Raw genomic sequence first — 20560 nt, forward strand, 5'->3', positions numbered from 1 at the left:
ACAGTTTCGAAATGATGGCCTCTGAAGTCATTTCTTTTGAGACCAATTTTTTCAGGATAGCAGGCACTTCAGAGACTGAAACTTCAGTGAAAGGAAAAACCTAAATGTTTACAGGCACAGGCGAGGACAAAAAAGTAAGCTTTTTGGAGTGACCTTTTTTAAGTTAAAAAAAAACCCTTGACTTCTGATGCCGACTTCCATTTTTCACTAGCTAGAAAGGAAATTTTGGGAAAAAAATTTCTTTACAATTGGACTGCAGAATATTTTAAAATATACATGCACATGTAGAACAAGAATGAATGAAATGATAAGTCATCTACATTCAGAAGTGTTCTCACTCTCCTGAAAAATTACTGTATTTCTTCAGTTGGCCCCTTCTTTCTGTAAAGAGTCCAACCTGCCCATTTATTTTTACTTGTTGTTCAGTACCCCTATTAGGTATAAAAGCAGAATTATACCCTCGAGCCCATATTACTATTAAGGCCACTTCCCCTTCTCAAAGACATGTATGGGCAAAAATCAGGAAGTCCAACAAGGGTTTCAAGGAGGAAATACAGAAGAAACATTAAAATATAACCAAATGAAATGTTATCCACTTTAAAACTACATGTAATTTACTTACTGAGCCAATGAAAGCGTTTTAAATTATTTACATGTCTGTGGTATTTCAAAATTAAAAGCAGAACTTGGTTTACATCAAGGAATGCAATGATCAACTCAAAACTAATCCTTAACCTGGGGAACCCCGGAAATAACAGTGAATCATGACAAGGTTGGAGAATGAGAGCTGGGGGGGGGGGGGGGGGGAAGGGGATTGAGGAATACATTACAGTATTGTATGTCCCATTCTGAGGTGCCCAAAGGAACAACTGTCAAGTTGCCAATCACAAAGAAAAAAAGTGGACAAGTATCATTAAGTAGTTTGTCTAGTGTAAAAGCACTGATGCTTTGAGAACCTGTCAAGCCTTTATGAAAAGGTAGTAATCAGTGACTGATTAGTTATAGTCTGATTCAACGGATTTAACTTTGGCGAAGTTTGTGTTGAGGCTGGTTGAAGAACATCATGTGAGTTCTGTTGAGGTCAAGAAATACCGTGGTGACTACTGTAGCGGCAAGTAGTTGTTGGTATAAGTTGAGTAGTGTCGGTTCTTAGTTAGTTTGGTGGTCACTTATTGAAAGTGTGTTGTACTATAGGTTCTAATTGAAATGGAGTTAGTTCAGAAGTTTGGTCTAGCTACTTTTTTTCAAAGGTACAGTACAAAAGGGAACCTTCCCATCTTCTCCATTTGTTCCCTGAACTTTCCCTGCTTTTGAGAAACAAAAATTTCTCTGACTATTTTTGGATACTATAATAATAGTGCATTAATTAAGAAAGGAAAAAAAAGTGGTGCATTTTAATTCTTTTTCTGCAGCAGAATTTAATGACTTGGGTACCCTGCAGGGATGTCCTTGGGGGATTCCCCTGAAGGAACCAGGTTCAGTTTTGACTTGATCCTTACATAAGAACACAAGTGTTTACCTGCTCCTGGATTGCAAAAAAAAAAAAAAAATCATCATTCTAAAATAAGCTTGTAAATAGTATCCTCCTCCTGTCTTGTCCTCAGGTATTTTGTCTTCAGCTGTCCAAAAGAAGAAATAGAAAAATTCAGGTACTGTAGAAATGTTTATGGTGTAGTGGCATAACAACAGGGGCCCATTTCTCGAAAGCCCTGGAATCTTTTTGGACCCAAAAAGCCATTTTTAGTTAATCGGTACTTAAAGACAGAGAGGTGTATACGCCTGAAACTTCTTATATGAAGAGGACCTCTGTTCATATTAAGAATATATGAATAAAACAGCTCCATAGTCAAAAGGTTTGAAATTTTACTATGGCTTTTCGGGTGCAAAAACTTTTCAGGACCTTCAAGAAATGGGCCCCAGGTGAAATGGTCCCCAGATTAAGAAGCCTTCCCAAAGTCCTTGAGTTATGATCTTCACGCAGCACTTTACTCAAACAGTAACTTACTTCACCAAGGATTATAAATGGATACCAGCAACCTCAAGTTGAACCCTGTTAATACGGTCACCAATGGGCCATGAAAATTTGGCCGTATTAACAGGTTGACCATATTGATGGGGTAGGATCAAATTTCATGACTGGTCTAAATTGAGTGATGTCTTAACCGAAGTAACAGATATTAATATCACAATTGCGCTTCTGAACCACTGTTCTTATATAAACATCCAGAATACAGATGGAATTTTAAAAAAGTTGCAACTTCAATCAGTTCATACAATATTTAGTTTGAAAAGATGAACATAACCCTCACCTGGACAATCACACTATACAAACTACTGATAATCTTAGGTTTAAACCATTTACTATATAACTGGCCAAGTGGCCATTTAAACAGGGTAATATTGTAAAGGATTATACAGGTTGGGATTTCAAAATGTGGAAGTTGACCATATTAAAGGGCTGGCCGCATTTACAAAGGGTTTTCCTATGAGAAAAATGTATGGGCATTTCGCTAGGACAAAAGAATGTGGCATAATAACAAGGTGACTGTAAGGTGGGGTTCCTATATTCTAGAATAACATGACAAAATGGCAATAAAAACTGGATTAAGAATAATTTGAGTTCTGTGTGAGATTTATTAAGCATGTACATTATACACATGTACATATAGTCACTATAACTTATACAAAATGATTAACTATAGGTTATGATCCCCTATGAAAGTAGCAATTAAATTTCATGGCTATTAACAGAATATGCTGAAAGTAGTGACATTCCAAAAGTAAAGCCCAGGCCAAATGGACCCACAAGAGGCAAGCTCAAACATGGGTGTACTTGCAACTTCATTTGGCCAGGCCTTGGGTGCACTTGCATTGACCTGCAATGACTTAAGCTCACTTTGGTCAAGATCAAATTTGCATGCAAGTGGATGCAAGTTTTCACAGTTGGGCTTAACCCACTGTAGTCAGCTACATGTATCACATGTGATCACTGATGGAAAATAAATATACAGTGACAATTAATAAATAAAATATGACAGATCATTGATTATTCAAAGTGAGGTGGCAGCACTTTAATCCTTCGTCTCTTTGGTTACATTTATTTCTCTGTCAAGTTCTGGTGTCAACTGATTCCTGAAATGTGTTGCAACTTACCCTACCACAAGTGAAAAGTTTTAAGTCTTAAATTTATGAAAAAAAAAAAACCAAATGAAAGAATGCATTTTGTTGTTTTCAAGGGCTAAATTAATTAACATTTACTGCAGGAGGGCAACTGGTTTTCACAGGCAGGCAAAATTCTTTCAACTGAACTTCTTCAGAAGAAAACCTTTTCTGTAGACGGTCAAACCAGCCTGGCAAAATCATCCTCACAGCCAGTCAATTTTCCAGCCAGTCAAAGCGTGGCTGGAAAAGCTAACCCAAAGTACTAAAACATATCGTCTTTTAGCAATTATTCAACACTGTCAGATTAATTCGTGGTACATGGTTTACGTAAACCTGTCAAAAAATTTTCCTAGTTAAAAGCATCCCTTAATCTAAGTGTTTATTGCAAAATACTTTAGGTTTGCGAATTCAAATGACACAATCTTCAAGACAGATCTTGCAAGCTTAAAATGCAATATTGCATCATCATTTACATGTAAAATGTCTTGATTCTTCACAGAAAAAGTAGCCTGCCAATACAGGAGCCTATCATGGCTCGAGGCTGGGGACACGTCCACCGCAATCCCTGCACAGTTTAATAATAGAACAGGGGAAAGGGCGCTGAAAAAGCCCAAGTTTCCTGCCAAAGAAAAGCAAATCAGCCTGCATGGTGAGCATTGTGTAGTGTTTATTTTTTACAGAGAAAACAAGGAGTGTTTGCGCAGCAAAAGCGGAAAACTGTTTCTTCGTGCAGAAACTACAGCATATCATAACAGGCTATTACAAAGTAACGTTCTCATGTGAAATCCAAACAAAAACTTGTGCATGTGGACATGCATGTGTATTGAAGTTAGAAATCAGTTTTCCCGCCCCATCAAGTGTCAAAATTTTTGGCATCTTTCCAAGAGCTTTTCTATCACGGTTTTGTTTTGACATCATTTACGTGAATCAATAAAATTAAACTGATTCTTTTACAGTATGGCAATTAAAAACCCTTAAGCATTCATGACTAAAATCAGACATTGGGGAATACATGTATTTGGTTAAGCAGGGCTTAGTATTATGTATTTTTGCTTATTTTTATACCGTTGTTGCACATACATGCACATGTAGTTCTAGAAAATATCCATACCTCCCACACGGAAGTTTTATAACAGTTGCCATTTTTGTGGATTGAAGAGTCCAGCTTCGTGTATGTTGTTGACACTGCTGAAAGAAAAAAAATCTAAGTTTAAATTTTTTGGTTATTGATTCAACGAACTTTTAACCAAGTATTGAAATAAAATATTAAAGTTGTGAGATTTCTCAAACAATCATAGTTGTTTAATTGTAAACATTTTCAACGGGATTGTCTTTATTCAAGTCAAAATATTCAAAACAAATGGTTCTTATACAACAAAATATTTAGTGTCACGTTATCCTCTAGCAAACTGTTAAAAACAAAATCGTTATATATTTCTTACATAAATTTATACATTTCACACATTTCTTGTAGAAATGTATGACACTTAGTTCTTCCAGAACCCCCCCCCCCCCCCAACTCCCAGGAAATTCCAATCCCTTCTGTGGGGGGAGTATGGATATTTTCTGGAACTGTACAATATAAAGAAATAAGTATAATCAGAATCAACTAACATGTACTGTTGTCTTTTAAGTCTTACCATAGCAAATACTGAAAAGTGGAACAATTTATTCACTGACTAATGACAAAAACTGCAGAGGTGTTGGAAGGCGACGATCCCAGAGGAGGGGAATTTGCCCAATTTTTAAAACAACGCTAATACCCAGGGGTTGGTCCGGGCGGGGGGGGGGATGGATGGGCACTGCTGGAATTGATGCATTAGAAGAAGCTACTCTTGTTGGTCATAAATGTGGTAGGGAAAATCACAGATTTTGGTCATAAATAGAGTATGAGTTTTGGGAAGGGGGCCACACACCCCCATCCAATTTTTCTGGGAGTTCCCCCTCGGGATTGCGCATAATCGGTTGGGATATCAGTTCAAATGGCAGTACAGTTTTGTTTTCAAGAAACTGGAGCACTCGTTATGTTATATTCATTTCCATTTTCCAGCGACATAAGAAGGTAGTCTGATATTATACAGGCCATATTTCATGGCTTAAAATTTGACAGTATATCGACTATGATAAAAAAAAAAATACATGTGTTACGCCGTTATCGAAAATTGGTCCAGCTCAAGATGCCTGTAGCTGATAATGAATTTAAGCTCAATTATGCGCTCACCTGGATAAATCAGTCAAGTAACTTCTTAAGTAACCACTTTTTTGGTCCCGTTTCATGTATATAACGCTGGGCTGATTCAGCTTACGGGAAAAGCATTCATATAATTCACAGAAATCCTTGCCCACGTTGTCCCATTCCCGTACAGGTAGCCGCCATCTTTGCTTCATGCCCACAAAAGACTGGACACCACTCATTGTAGAGAAAGGCTCGCAATGTTTACTCGCACTTGTAAACTGTTCAAGTTCTACCTCGAAGACCGGCATCAACTGAAAAAGTTTATCTGATAGTCTCAGCTGTATTGAATTGAGCACGTTAACCGAATCTAAATTTCTCTAATGTAGTTTCTTTTATTGCTGATAGCTGTAAGCTAAGATCGTCTTAAAATAACGAAAGCTTGTAGAAACGTATGGTCTTCAATGCGCCATATCTGGAAAACGAGCACCGTGACCCCAATTTTTGCTTTGCTTTTTTTTGGCAACAGTTGATCTTTACCTTACTAATGGTAAGTTTTAAAGAAATCTGCGCGTGAGAACATTTTGGGCGCAAACGTTCTCAAGCAATATTTCATTGCATACGTTTATAGTTAAACATTTTAAAATAGGAAAAAAATGTAAAATTACTGACGACACATCATCAGTTTCCAGACATTTAGTTTAATTTAAAAGTACAAGGAAACCGATTAATGTGGTCACCAACGGGCCATGAAAATTTGGCCGTCAGTTATATGGTGGCCGTTTTAACCTGGCAGGGTCAAATTTCATGACTGATCTAAATTGAACGAATTCTTCACAGGTATATCAAAGTTGCATTTCTAAACAACTGTTCTTTCATAAGCATCCAGAATGCAGATATGATTTAAGAAAATTGAAACTTTAAAGGGGCTAGGTCACACTATTTTAGGTAATCTTGTCTAATTTTGTTAATTATGAGCTCTAAGTGTCAAATTGGCAGAGCAAAAGTCTTTCACTTGCAAAATCACGGCCACAAAACAACTGAGAATGATTTTCCAGCTGTGTAAATGACATTTACAAATTTGAAAAAAGGTGGGCCGACGTTTTTCAAATTTACCCAAATCCAGTCCATTTTAATCCTCTCCAGTTTTGTCCATTCATGTCCCTTCTTGGCTTTCCTGTGTTTTGTTTGAGATCTTCTATAGTTTTGAGCCGCTTTTGTGATATTTTAGTTAATTCTATGACCATTTGATCAGTGCTGAAACTGCCTAAAATTGCGTGACCTAGCCCCTTTAATCACTTTTCCAATATTAACAATGGAAAGTTGAACATAACTGGTTTGAGTGGCCGTATAAACGGGGGTTATTTCGCCAGGACAAAAGACCTTGCCGTAATAGCAAGGTGACCGTAAGGCGGAGTTCCACTGTACAGCTGAAAACAGCATTGCTTGTACTCACGGCACACTTAGCAGATAATTTCTTATCTCGGTTAGTCATCTCAGTTAGTCACTGTAACATGGATTCTACACTTCCTGTAGCCCGAGAGTTGGCAGTTTTTCTTCAACCAAAGCTACTGACTGTTATACATCCCGAAGCGTTCTCCTACGCATTGCTAAACGTCGAGGATTGCCAAGCAATTCTAGGAACAGAAACCCACTAATGACGATGTTACCCTGCCAGGACAAGTCCATTTTCATGTAATGAGTGAATACCAAAGGACGTTTGCCTGTTTCAAGCTATGCGAGATCAACTTTTTTTACATAAGAAAAAAACTTCATACAAATTTGAGCATTTAAGTCATCTCTATTCTTTGTTTAACGTAATATATTTTGTATTTCACAGTCCTTGATTAAAGATCTATAGTTAATTCGCAGTACTTACACCTTTTATTTTAACTTTCACTTGACATAACGTCCTGTCAAGGTGGAACGTCGTCGATTTCTCAATTTTAAAAGAGTTGTAAATGATCTTAGACAATATTTCATCGTCGATATTTTATGGTTAAACGTTTCATGTAAGAGGAAGATGAAGACGGCATCACTTGTTTGCACGATACACAGAGTTGGTAATGTTTTATCACACTTCACTGGCAAAGGAACATTTTGAGCTAGAGATGTCAAACGATATCTGGGCCTGTAAAACAGCGAAATTCCGATGGGAGGCTAAGACAGATGATAGACCAACCCTAATGTAATAATCTGGTCCACCACTTCAACCCTTAACTTGCTTACGCATTCACGAGTTAAAAAGTAATGAAAATAAAATACTTTTCTGAAAGGTAATGCATGTTGCAGGTAATATCTCCTTCACACAAACTGCCTTGAGGCAAAAAAGGCTTCTTTACTGATCCTTTACTTAATCTAACCCCGCAGCTAGCCAGTTCAAAATAAGCTAGGTGCTAAGCAATTGACACTTTCATGAAAGAATTTTGCAAGCGAATTTTTACATTATTGTTTAAAAAATTAATTGATCATAATGACAACTTGTCAATCAACACAAAACCAAAGTAGACCAAAGGTAGATATCTTCCAAAAGGAACGAAGGCATAGCGCTTTTCTGGAAAGTTTTTGTGTTGTGGAGAATATGTCATTCACGTAAACCGTTTCCCAACCACAAAATGTTTCAATGTTTCTTATGAAAAATAAAAACATCACAAACATTTTTTGTTTCCAGAAAAAAAGCAAATATTGCGTGTAGTGTAAGGGCAACTGTTTCGTCGATCGACAACCTTTCCATGATTTGCAGGGAACTTTATACATAAAGACAGCTTTTAGTGGGAGGACACTGAGCTTTTAGTTGATCACGGAACACTTTCCCATTCGGAGAACTTTTTATATTGAGATCCTTCGAGGGTGGGCCACTAGATTATTTAAGGGAGAGGGGAGGACAAATCTCTCATAAAAATTATCAAACAGGTATGCAACAAATTATGCAGGCGTGGACGGAGGAAAAAATATCGAGCAGCTAACCAACCAACAACAATATTCTTAATCTCCAACTCTTGATAAATTGAAGGGGCGCAACATTTGACCATTGAAACTCCAAACGCGAATATGAGACGTGCTCGATATTGCGAAAGCTTGTCTTTCAGTTCGTCGTTAGACGTCGTTAGAATATCTCTCCATTTTTAATACGTTAATCCGTTTCTATTTCACAAGATCGAAAGCTGATCAAGAACGAAGGTAAAGCCGTGGGGTCAGTATACATACGGATCTTTTGAGAACATGTTGACGAGAGAATTGAATGAGGAAAACAATAACGACAGCAGAATGTTTTAATCACTTTTGAACTGTTCTCAGAGTAATATGGTTATGATTTCTTTCCATGTCAGTATTCAAGTAACGGATAATATCTGTTCCCGACCTGAAAGAAACGCTCTGTTGGCCCGTTCGTAGGCAATGATGACCCCCGATGAATTCCGACAAAGTAGCTCGTTGTGTGACCTGTGTTTTCCGTTGGCTACATGCAATTAGTTTGAGTTTTGATTGGCTCTTTGCATCGTCTACAATTCCTCCTTGATTGGCTAGAGTGATTCAGTACCTTGGGTTTGGTTTTACGACACCCAACTGAAAACCGCTCTAGATATAATACGTAAAACCTTCATTGAAAAGCAAATTAAAATATGCGGGGCGCGGCTTTTGTATGTCATGTGTTACTGCTTCGAGTACTTCTAAGGATAAATATAAGTCGTGACCCTGCCCATGTGATCTTTTTGGACCGAAATAAAACAGAGACAAATTTCACCAAATGCAAATATAAGTCAATCGTGAAAATGACCATTAACATTCTCTGGTTTATTTTCTCGCTACACACTGATTAGATTTAACACCGAACCAAGCGATAAATACCTTTAAAGTGATTGTTTACGGTCAACAATACTGATTTTGTTTGCCCAGCAGAATCCGGACATCAACCAAATCACGATAAAAGAGCAATGAGATAGATACCAAACAACAGTCCTTGAGTTTAGTTCCCGATATATCGCATTTATACAATTCATATAACTATATTTCCCAAGAACATCTTATGGCATAACTTCCATTCAATCAGTTGCTTGATCTCCTTGATTACAGTTCCCCCAAAGGCTCATGCACTTTCAGCTGCTTGCTGAACTCCTGTACGACGGCGTTGATGTGCCGTTGAATAGGAAAATCACATTTTGGTGTTTCTGTTTTAAAGCATTTTGCATGGTCAAGGTGTATACGGAAGTAACTGGAATTCGCCTTCCAGTCAGTGACGCCAGCCGTGTAGCAGTTCATGTTGATTTCACCTGCGCATGAAACGTATTCGTCGTTTTCTGCAAGATTCAGTGCAAGAAATATGGTTAATAAATTTGTGACTGCATTATTGACAAGTACAAAGTAAATTGCGAATTGCGAATGACAAGCTAGAATTTTCAGATAACTTTTTAACCTGCAAAGTGTCCGCTTACAGCTCAGTCGTTATTTTATCTCATGAATATGAAGTGATAACTGATATTTAAGAAGAAATTTCGCCCTGTATACTGCAACTTGCACGATTCTACACCTTTGCGAACTTACCGATGCTTATTAAGTTTTTTTTCTTCATTATGCCTGAAAGAGAAGAGTTAGGATTAGTGGAGGTATCTTGCATTCTCCTCAAATACCAAAAGAAAATATCCGGCTAAAATTCTTGATTTGGACTCGCGTGCAATTACTTGATATTACGGTGAAATTTAATTCGTTCTGATTGACTGAGAGCAGGCAAATTGATGGTTGACTTTTAATTTGTACTCCAGTGCAAATTAACGCCTGAGCAACTTGTATTGTAAACCTTTAATAGCATTCTTAGTCGTACCAATACCTAATGGGGAGTAGTTAAGGATCACCGATTGCTTTTATACAACACGATCCTGTTTGTTTCTGTAAAGTGACCTGAGAACGTGATTTGGCCTGATGGTAAGGACGATGTACCACGTGACTAACGTGGTGAAAGTACGCGCCCCAGGATTCCAGATTGAGTTTGCTGTTCGCGGTACCATGAAAGGGGTTATCTCTGGGCACTCCGGTTTTCCTCTCTTCTGAAAACTGACTAGCTCCGGACGACCCACATGAAAATCAGCTAATGCTTATGTGACTTTATTTTTTATAAGTATTCAGAGATTTGATATTAAAAATTATCAAAGCCAACTCAATGCAACTGCACTTTGCTGGTTGAAAAGGAAAACACCCCAGGTTCACTTTGTTACTGAGTATTGCCTTGCATGTTCTATCTCACCAGATTTGTCGACCAGCTCTTTCAGTTCCTTGTAAGGAAGTGGTGGATTGCACATGTTAGCTTTATTGGCCAGGAAAAAAAGCTCTAACATATATGCGCGATAAATATCCAAGATTTCAGTGCTTGAATCCGGTGAGGAATCAAATGGCCTTGTCATGCATTCATACCCGGTCTAGTAAAAAATTAAATAAAATTTATCAATATCTTAATACGCAGGTCTCCAGCTAACCGGTGTACTAAGCTGTCGGAAGTATCAATAAAAGTAAATTCTGTAAAAAGTTTTTTTTTTTTTTACATTATTGAAGGAATTTAGTGACATTGATAGAAAAATCTTAGAATCTAAGCTGCCCCATTAATTAGCTGCCTCTAGTTAAATTGACATTGTTTCGTTGCCTCCTCCCAAACCTATAATGTACGCAAGCCCAGATAACATTAGAAAGTCATTCAGCCGGCTAAATAAAATGGCAGAGTTAAAGTATACTGCTTTAAAAACAAAGCCCATAGGAAACATTGAAAAAAAAGGCAATAAACAAAAGGATAATCCTTTTGCTATATGTGATGCAGGAAAACGTACAAAATTCATCAAAAATACATTTTACTTTGATTCGGGTTTTTCGAGGGTAAAGTTTGACCGGGCTCTAACCTTGTGAGCATCACAGATTACTGTTGCCACTGGTAGATTTTCGTCAGCGTTGTCAGCATGAGTACAAATATAGATGCATTCAGCGACTCTTTCAAACGCTGCGTCATCATCTGCATCAACTCCACTGACATAGGAGCACAGCAAAGTGGTATTAGCGATGAGTAAAATAATCAATGGACGCATTGTTGACTGAAAGAAAAAAAAACTAATTAACGATTTTGCTCTTTTACTTAGGCCGATAAAATGAAGCTAAGGAAAAGAAGAGTTAATCCCTCCCTATAGGTCTTATCCCCGAGGTAATAAATCTCTCTCAACGTATTTTGAAATCAACTTCCACTTTCGAAAATCCCAAGAGGGCCTAGACGTAACCAAAATATATCCAAGATATTTAAACAATATGTTTACTTTGCGATCTACAACCTATAGTTTATACGCGGTAATCATATTCTGTCTCTTCCTGACCTCTCTTCCTGACCTGAAAACAAAAACTTAAGGCCTGCACGCCTTTTCATATTTTTTTAGCAGCTAAATTATGGAAATAAATTATGGAACACTCTTCCAGACTCGCTTAGAACTTCTACTTAAAATTGCTGACTTTAAGCGAAATATATTACAGTATGACTGTTCAGTTGCAACTTGTCTCTAGTTTTATTATGTCAGTTTAGCACATTCATAATTTTTAGCATAAATATTGTATTGTACTATATTCATGTTCTCGAAGATATTAGCCAATTCTAGCTACTTAAGATTCGAGAGGAAATAAAGTATACGTATGTATGTATGTATTCAGTGACGCAGATTTTGCTCACGTGGACAGCCCAAGTGACTTTACGTCTATTTCCACCCTCCATGAAAACAGCCTCGCAAAGCACGAGGTGACATTTTGTGGGGAAGAACGGGATGCGATATATGTTTAAGACAAACTTTAATCATTCCCTCGAAATTAGTTAACAGGTAAACAAGGTACTTTGGCAGCCATTAATTTGAAAAAAGCCGTTTTAATTATTTTTATTAAAATTTAAAAACGTTCTCTGGTTAAAGGAGTTTAAAATTAGTACAAGCTTTCGATTGCTAGTCTGTAATCTTTGACAAATAGTGAATAAAAAGCGCGATCGTTGAGATATATACGGAAAAAAGTGTGAAGTAGAAACTGTTACAGTAAAAACAAGAAGATACTTGCGAGGAAATAAAATGCTAATATGGGGTCCATAAAAGAACAGAATATTGTCTAAGTAATGGTTTTGAATTATTCTCCTATTCAAATGCCAGGATTTCAAAGTCTTCCTCACGCGAAAATTTCCCTAAAAAAATTTTCATCGCATGAGGAGGACTTTGGACTAAATATTAATAAAAATAATACAAGGGAAAAAACACACATGCACATACGCACATACTTGTATTTGTCGGTAATATCGAAATCAGAGAATTCTTGCTACCTAACTTAAATCAGCTCACCTTAAATCGGCCTTAAATACGCACATACTTGTATTTGTCGGTAATATCGAAATCAGAGAATTCTTGCTACCTAACTTAAATCAGCTCACCTTAAATCGGCCTTAAATACGCACATACTTGTATTTGTCGGTAATATCGAAATCAGAGAATTCTTGCTACCTAACTTAAATCAGCTCACCTTATATCGGCTCAATTCAAGAAAAAAATCGGCAAGAAACTAATGTAATAGTCAGGATCAAATTTACAAACCGATCGTACCTTGCTTAATTAGTCTCCGGCAAACAAATGTTGAGCGACACATGTCAATCCCTTTCATAAGGTATTTGGACACTTCAGGTTGCGTGATTGGCTCCGTGTTAATAGACTATCAGTGGATACGGTGACGCTAACTTTTAAATGCTAATTGATATTGTTTTTGGTGTACACTGATGGTTAGCCCTTCCAAGGGGTAAAAGCAACAAGCGACACGACCCTGAAAAACAACGACGCGAGAATTGCTTATCAGCGACAAGCGAATCGAATGCGCGGCTAAAATTCGACAACGTCACGAGAAGCACTAGAAAAGACAGCGATATTGACCCCTTTGGACTTCTTTTTTCCTATGCAGAAATTACATTGTATTCTCTTATAAAGGATGTAGATGTCAGAAACTTGTTTGCTCTCTAACAGAATAAACATCGCGTGAGAGGTCCACAAGAGTACAGATGGTTGGCCTGGTAACCAGAAAATCTCAAATTGCCCGTATTAGTCACCTTTGGTCTTTGATATATGGCGCGACAGTCGCGTGACTGGCCCCTCGTGACTGGTCGTTTTCACCGCAGACAAGCGAGCGTGCAGGCCAGGGCTGTCAGAGTTCGTCTGGTCTGACCTATCAGAGTTGATCGACAGCGTAGCGATAATCCTCCTGGTTTAATTCTTTCACGAACCAGTGATCACTAGTCAGTGGCTTCAGTTAGCTACGGTTTTTCTGATTTTTCTTTGTCCCCATGGGAAAAGACGGAAAAGGAAACCACAAGGGCAAACGTAATTAATCCGAATAAAAAATGGTAAAAGAAGACATAAACTTAAATCAGGCTGTTCTCCAGCGCAGTAAAGGCAACTATAGTACCTGGAATCCATGAATCCCAAGCTCGTCTCCTTTCAGTATCTCGGAGTTGTTACCTCTTCCATAGTTCAAAATGAACACGAGTCTCATTTATTCAATGTCGACATTTATTGTGTATCAGAAAACATCTTTCTTTACATCAGATATTGCATTGTTGATTTGCCAAAGGAAGCTGTGATTCTTGGTTTGGATCGAATTGTACCAGTTGGGAAAAAAGAAAAAGAGATAGTTTTCACTTTTGACTACAGTTCCCCCAAAGGCTCATGCACTTTCAGCTGCTTGCTGAACTCCTGTACGACGGCGTTGATGTGCCGTTGAATAGGAAAATCACATTTTGGTGTTTCTGTTTTAAAGCATTTTGCATGGTCAAGGTGTATACGGAAGTAACTGGAATTCGCCTTCCAGTCAGTGACGCCAGCCGTGTAGCAGTTCATGTTGATTTCACCTGCGCATGAAACGTATTCGTCGTTTTCTGCAAGATTCAGTGCAAGAAATATGGTTAATAAATTTGTGACTGCATTATTGACAAGTACAAAGTAAATTGCGAATTGCGAATGACAAGCTAGAATTTTCAGATAACTTTTTAACCTGCAAAGTGTCCGCTTACAGCTCAGTCGTTATTTTATCTCATGAATATGAAGTGATAACTGATATTTAAGAAGAAATTTCGCCCTGTATACTGCAACTTGCACGATTCTACACCTTTGCGAACTTACCGATGCTTATTAAGTTTTTTTTCTTCATTATGCCTGAAAGAGAAGAGTTAGGATTAGTGGAGGTATCTTGCATTCTCCTCAAATACCAAAAGAAAATATCCGGCTAAAATTCTCGATTTGGACTCGCGTGCAATTACTTGATATTACGGTGAAATTTAATTCGTTCTGATTGACTGAGAGCAGGCAAATTGATGGTTGACTTTTAATTTGTACTCCAGTGCAAATTAACGCCTGAGCAACTTGTATTGTAAACCTTTAATAGCATTCTTAGTCGTACCAATACCTAATGGGGAGTAGTTAAGGATCACCGATTACTTTTATACAACACGATCCTGTTTGTTTCTGTAAAGTGACCTGAGAACGTGATTTGGCCTGATGGTAAGGACGATGTACCACGTGACTAACGTGGTGAAAGTACGCGCCCCAGGATTCCAGATTGAGTTTGCTGTTCGCGGTACCATGAAAGGGGTTATCTCTGGGCACTCCGGTTTTCCTCTCTTCTGAAAACTGACTAGCTCCGGACGACCCACATGAAAATCAGCTAATGCTTATGTGACTTTATTTTTTATAAGTATTCAGAGATTTGATATTAAAAATTATCAAAGCCAACTCAATGCAACTGCACTTTGCTGGTTGAAAAGGAAAACACCCCAGGTTCACTTTGTTACTGAGTATTGCCTTGCATGTTCTATCTCACCAGATTTGTCGACCAGCTCTTTCAGTTCCTTGTAAGGAAGTGGTGGATTGCACATGTTAGCTTTATTGGCCAGGAAAAAAAGCTCTAACATATATGCGCGGTAAATATCCAAGATTTCAGTGCTTGAATCCGGTGAGGAATCAAATGGCCTTGTCATGCATTCATACCCGGTCTAGTAAAAAATTAAATAAAATTTATCAATATCTTAATACGCAGGTCTCCAGCTAACCGGTGTACTAAGCTGTCGGAAGTATCAATAAAAGTAAATTCTGTAAAAAGTTTTTTTTTTTTTTACATTATTGAAGGAATTTAGTGACATTGATAGAAAAATCTTAGAATCTAAGCTGCCCCATTAATTAGCTGCCTCTAGTTAAATTGACATTGTTTCGTTGCCTCCTCCCAAACCTATAATGTACGCAAGCCCAGATAACATTAGAAAGTCATTCAGCCGGCTAAATAAAATGGCAGAGTTAAAGTATACTGCTTTAAAAACAAAGCCCATAGGAAACATTGAAAAAAAAGGCAATAAACAAAAGGATAATCCTTTTGCTATATGTGATGCAGGAAAACGTACAAAATTCATCAAAAATACATTTTACTTTGATTCGGGTTTTTCGAGGGTAAAGTTTGACCGGGCTCTAACCTTGTGAGCATCACAGATTACTGTTGCCACTGGTAGGTTTTTGTCAGCGTTGTCAGCATGAGTACAAATATAGATGCATTCAGCGACTCTTTCAAACGCTGCGTCATCATCTGCATCAACTCCACTGACATAGGAGCACAGCAAAGTGGTATTAGCGATGAGTAAAATAATCAATGGACGCATTGTTGACTGAAAGAAAAAAAAAACTAATTAACGTTTTTGCTCGTTTACTTAGGCCAATAAAATGAAGCTAAGGGAAAGAGGAGTTAATCCCTCCCTATAGGTCTTATCCCCGAGGTAATAAATCTCTCTCAACGTATTTTGAAATCAACTCCCACTTTCGAAAATCCCAAGAGGGCCTAGATGTAACCAAAATATATCCAAGATATTTAAACAATATGTTTACTTTGCGATCTACAACCTATAGTTTACACGCGGTAATTATATTCTGTCTCTTCCTGACCTCTCTTCCTGACCTGAAAACAAAAACTTAAGGCCTGCACGCCTTTTCATATTTTTTTTTAGCAGCTAAATTATGGAAATAAATTATGGAACACTCTTCCAGACTCGCTTAGAACTTCTACTTAAAATTGCTGACTTTAAGCGAAATATATTACAGTATGACTGTTCAGTTGCAACTTGTCTCTAGTTTTATTATGTCAGTTTAGCACATTCATAATTTTTAGCATAAATATTGTATTGTGCTATATTCATGTTCTCGAAGATATTAGCCAATTCTAGCTACTTAAGATTCGAGAGGAAATAAAGTATACGTATGTATGTATTCCAGTGACGCAGATTTTGCTCACGTGGACAGCCCAAGTGACTTTACGCCTATTTCCACCCTCCATGAAAACAGCCTCGCAAAGCACGAGGTGACATTTTGTGGGGAAGAACGGGATGCGATATATGTTTAAGACAAACTTTAATCATTCCCTCGAAATTAGTTAACAGGTAAACAAGGTACTTTGGCAGCCATTAATTTGAAAAAAGCCGTTTTAATTATTTTTATTAAAATTTAAAAACGTTCTCTGGTTAAAGGAGTTTAAAATTAGTACAAGCTTTCGATTGCTAGTCTGTAATCTTTGACAAATAGTGAATAAAAAGCGCGATCGTTGAGATATATACGGAAAAAAGCGTGAAGTAGAAACTGTTACAGTAAAAACAAGGAGATACTCGCGAGGAAATAAAATGCTAATATGGGGTCCATAAAAGAACAGAATATTGTCTAAGTAATGGTTTTGAATTATTCTCCTATTCAAATGCCAGGATTTCAAAGTCTTCCTCACGCGAAAATTTCCTTAAAAAAATTTTCATCGCATGAGGAGGACTTTGGACTAAATATTAATAAAAATAATACAACAACACTTAATTATATATACCTCAACGTATTACAGTGGGAAAAAACACTCATGCACATACGCACATACTTGTATTTGTCGGTAATATCAAAATCAGAGAATCCTTGCTACCTAACTTAAATCAGCTCACCTTATATCGGCTCAATTCAAGAAAAAAAATCGGCAAGAAACTAATGAAACAGTCAGGATCAAATTTACAAACCGATCGTACCTTGCTTAGTCTCTGACAAATAAATGTTGAGCGACACATGTCAATCCCTTTCATAAGGTATTTGGACACTTCAGGTTGCGTGATTGGCTCCGTGTTAATAGACTATCAGTGGATACGGTGACGCTAACTTTTAAATGCTAATTGATATTGTTTTTGGTGTACACTGATGGTTAGCCCTTCCAAGGGGTAAAAGCGACAAGCGACACGACCCTGAAAACCAACGACGCGAGAATTGCTTATCAGCGACAAGCGAATCGAATGCGCGGCTAAAATTCGACAGCGTCACGAGAAGCACTAGAAAAGACAACGATATTGACCCCTTTGGACTTCTTTTTTCCTATGCAGAAATTACATTGTATTCTCTTATAAAGGATGTAGATGTCAGAAACTTGTTTGCTCTCTAACAGAATAAACATCGCGTGAGAGGTCCACAAGAGTAACACATGGTTGGCCCGGTAACCAGAAAATCTCAAATTGCCCGTATTAGTCACCTTTGGTCTTTGATATATATGGCGCGACAGTCGCGTGACTGGCCCCTCGTGACTGGTCGTTTACACTGCAGACAAGCGAGCGTGCAGGCCAGGGCTGTCAGAGTTCGTCTGGTCTGACCTATCAGAGCTGATCGACAACGTAGCGATAATCCTCCTGGTTTCTTTCCCGAACCAGTGATCACTAGTCAGTGGCTTCAGTTAGCTACGGTTTTTCTGATTTTTCTTTGTCCCCATGGGAAAAGACGGAAAAGGAAACCACAAGGGCAAACGTAATTAATCCGAAAAAAAAAAAATGGTGAAAGAAGACATAAACTTAAATCAGGCTGTTCTCCAGCGCAGTAAAGGCAACTATAGTACCTGGAATCCATGAATCCCAAGCTCGTCACCTTTCAGTATCTCGGAGTTGTTACCTCTTCCATAGTTCAAAATGAACACGAGTCTCATTTCTTCAATGTCGACATTTATTGTGTATCAGAAAACATCTTTCTTTACATCAGATATTGCACTGTTGATTTTCCAAAGGAAGCTGTGATTCTTGTTTTGGATCGAATTGTACCAGTTGGGAAAAAAGAAAAAGAGATAGTTTTCACAGAAGAGGTAACTATTCGAAGGAGTAACGGCCCTTATAAATGATGAAAAAGATTCACATTCCGAAACTGATAATCAGCTTGGCTCATTAGACGACGTGGCTGGAATGTCTGACGAAGAAGGTGATGAAATTGAGAATACAGTTTGTGTGGACACCATCACGTTTTGTAGTTCGAGACGAGGAAGGCATATTCGTCGTCCACAAGACTGGACTTGTAGTTTGTGATGTTGAACGATCTGTTTTTAAGGTCTTTTCCTTGCACTTTTTGTTCTTAAAGGAGAAGGTCACTCCATAAAGCTTACTTTGGTTGTCTTCGCTAATAGCAAGTAAACATTCAGCTTCAGCCTCGGAAGTGCCTGCTCCCTTGAAGAAATTCGTCTCGAAAGAAGCGACTTCGGAGGCCGCTATTTTGAAACTGTAGCCGTGTTATGTTTATGTGATGTCATTCCTTCCGACTCGAAATTGGCTGGAAAGAGAAAAACCTGCAACTGACTTTACATCCGTCACAAGGTCAGCAAAATGTATTTTTTTCCAGACGATTATCCACTTCACTGTCTCTACTGTTATCATTTTGGGGGTTTGGAGCATGTTTGGCTCAAAATAATACGGCTCAAGAACAGCCATAGACCAGAGTGATAAATAGTTAAACGGCTTGCCGGAGGCCATTCGGACAAAACTTTTAGCCGGCCATACAGCGGAGCAGAATACGCCCGCTAATTTGACCAATCGCAGCGCGTGTGGTAACTAAGAGGTATAATAAAGAAAGTTCTGTTTGTCGAATGTTCCACTCTTCTCGATTGGTTGGGAGCGAGCAAAGCCAAGGCGAGAAAAAGACGTGAAGTAAACATATAGGCCACAATGGCATATACAATTTCATTTGCATAACAAATAGCAACAAACGAGTTAGTTGCAGCGCAGCGCAAATAAACTGAACGCCTGGAAGACTAAACGAACGACGAATTTCTTTCTAAAAAATTTCTTTGAAGTCAAATGTAAATACGCATTTTACACACATCAACATACTTCATGTATCAACATACTTCTTGTCGATCGGTAAATACTGAATATTGAACTCAGAGTATTCCTGCTGCCTACCTTAAATCTTCTTCCTGACGTCGGTTCTAGTCAAGAAATCCAAATGGGCAAGAAATTAATGAAAGAGAGGATCACATTTACAAACTGATCTGATCGTTCCTTGCTTAGTCCCTGGCAAACGACTGATGAGCGACAAATGCCCACCCCCTTCGTAAGTTATTTGGACACTTCAAGTTGCGTGATTGGCTCGGTGTTGCTGTGAAGGCCAAAATACCGTTGAACACTTTGATTTGATTTTGACATGTTGATTGTGTAGCCAACAATCAGATGCGAGATAAAACCTCAGAAGAGCAAACAATTTGACAGTGTCTCCATCAGTCATGAAACCGCACTTCGATCGTTTTTCCTTCCAAAAATTGGCTGTTACCCTATAGTTTTATAATTACTAATTTAACCTGTTCTATCTGTGCAAGCAAACTGGAAATTCAAGCGACTCCAATCTAGACCATCTAGACCGGTTACATTTTGCGGCGAAAAAGTTGCAAACTAAAATGCAAAAATATTGACTATTTTTAGTTATTTATGGAAGTGCCAAAAAGCGTGAAACCAAGATGTTTTATAAAAAAGAAGCCTCTAATGAGAGTACCAGGGGAAAGAAAAATGTTCAAGGATTTGGCGGAAATGCAGCAGCGAGGGACTGAAGTTTGGAAAGAGTCTGCGACAAGCACAATCTAATTTATGCACGTTACGCATTTTCTAATGACTTCGCAAAATTTTGAAGGCAGGACCGGCACCACTAATATACAATTTCCTTTCACAGCGCAGTCGAGTATGATAATTTCGCTCATCTTCAACGCTATGAATTCGGCCTTGCACGTATGGAGAAAAAATTTGTCCCGTGACGTGAGACCCCCCAGGGAGCCGCTGTGTGCAACAGACAAGTTGCCGTCAACTGCTGACCGAGACAGAAAAAATATGACTGACTTATGAGATGTTGTATTTCCTATACCACTTGGATTTTGTTTTACTGAATTATGTATAAC

The 20560-nt window shown here is 38.1% G+C and overlaps 2 protein-coding genes across 3 annotated transcripts; both read right to left on the reverse strand.

The window, feature by feature from the left end:
- Positions 1–8964: 8964 nt before the first annotated feature.
- On the reverse strand, positions 8965–12862 carry LOC145483702 (uncharacterized). 2 transcript variants are annotated; one of them, XM_081462256.1, is made up of 3 exons: positions 10572–10652; positions 9875–9907; positions 8965–9630 (listed from the first exon to the last, which is right to left on the reverse strand). In XM_081462256.1, the coding sequence occupies exons 1-3, from the start codon at positions 10624–10626 to the stop codon at positions 9401–9403; spliced, it is 318 nt and encodes a 105-aa protein (XP_081318382.1). In that variant the 5' UTR covers positions 10627–10652; the 3' UTR covers positions 8965–9400. The 2 variants fall into 2 exon arrangements, with proteins under 2 accessions (XP_081318382.1, XP_081318377.1); XM_081462251.1 differs by lacking the exons at positions 8965–9630; positions 9875–9907 and adding exons at positions 11215–11403; positions 12848–12862 and having other exon boundaries at positions 10213–10743.
- A 1154-nt stretch (positions 12863–14016) lies between these two features.
- LOC145484881 (uncharacterized) lies at positions 14017–19590 on the reverse strand. Its single transcript, XM_081463540.1, has 5 exons — positions 19578–19590; positions 15831–16019; positions 15188–15359; positions 14491–14523; positions 14017–14246 (listed from the first exon to the last, which is right to left on the reverse strand). The coding sequence occupies exons 2-5, from the start codon at positions 16011–16013 to the stop codon at positions 14017–14019; spliced, it is 618 nt and encodes a 205-aa protein (XP_081319666.1). The 5' UTR covers positions 16014–16019; positions 19578–19590.
- Between the last annotated feature and the right edge of the window lie 970 nt (positions 19591–20560).

Source organism: Orbicella franksi, chromosome 1, assembly GCF_964199315.1.
Source record: "Orbicella franksi chromosome 1, jaOrbFran1.1, whole genome shotgun sequence".
Lineage (NCBI taxonomy): Eukaryota > Metazoa > Cnidaria > Anthozoa > Scleractinia > Merulinidae > Orbicella > Orbicella franksi.

Bases quoted from the DNA above. Each gene is read 5' to 3' on its own strand.
- LOC145483702 (XM_081462251.1), bottom strand. From the start codon at position 11,397: ATGCGTCCATTGATTATTTTACTCATCGCTAATACCACTTTGCTGTGC. The intron at 10,744-11,214 runs GTTAGAGCCCGG...ATTTTTTACTAG, and splicing joins TAATCTGTGATGCTCACAAG to ACCGGGTATGAATGCATGAC.
- LOC145484881 (XM_081463540.1), bottom strand. From the start codon at position 16,013: ATGCGTCCATTGATTATTTTACTCATCGCTAATACCACTTTGCTGTGC. The intron at 15,360-15,830 runs GTTAGAGCCCGG...ATTTTTTACTAG, and splicing joins TAATCTGTGATGCTCACAAG to ACCGGGTATGAATGCATGAC. The intron at 14,247-14,490 runs GTAAGTTCGCAA...TGAATCTTGCAG, and splicing joins AAAAAACTTAATAAGCATCG to AAAACGACGAATACGTTTCA.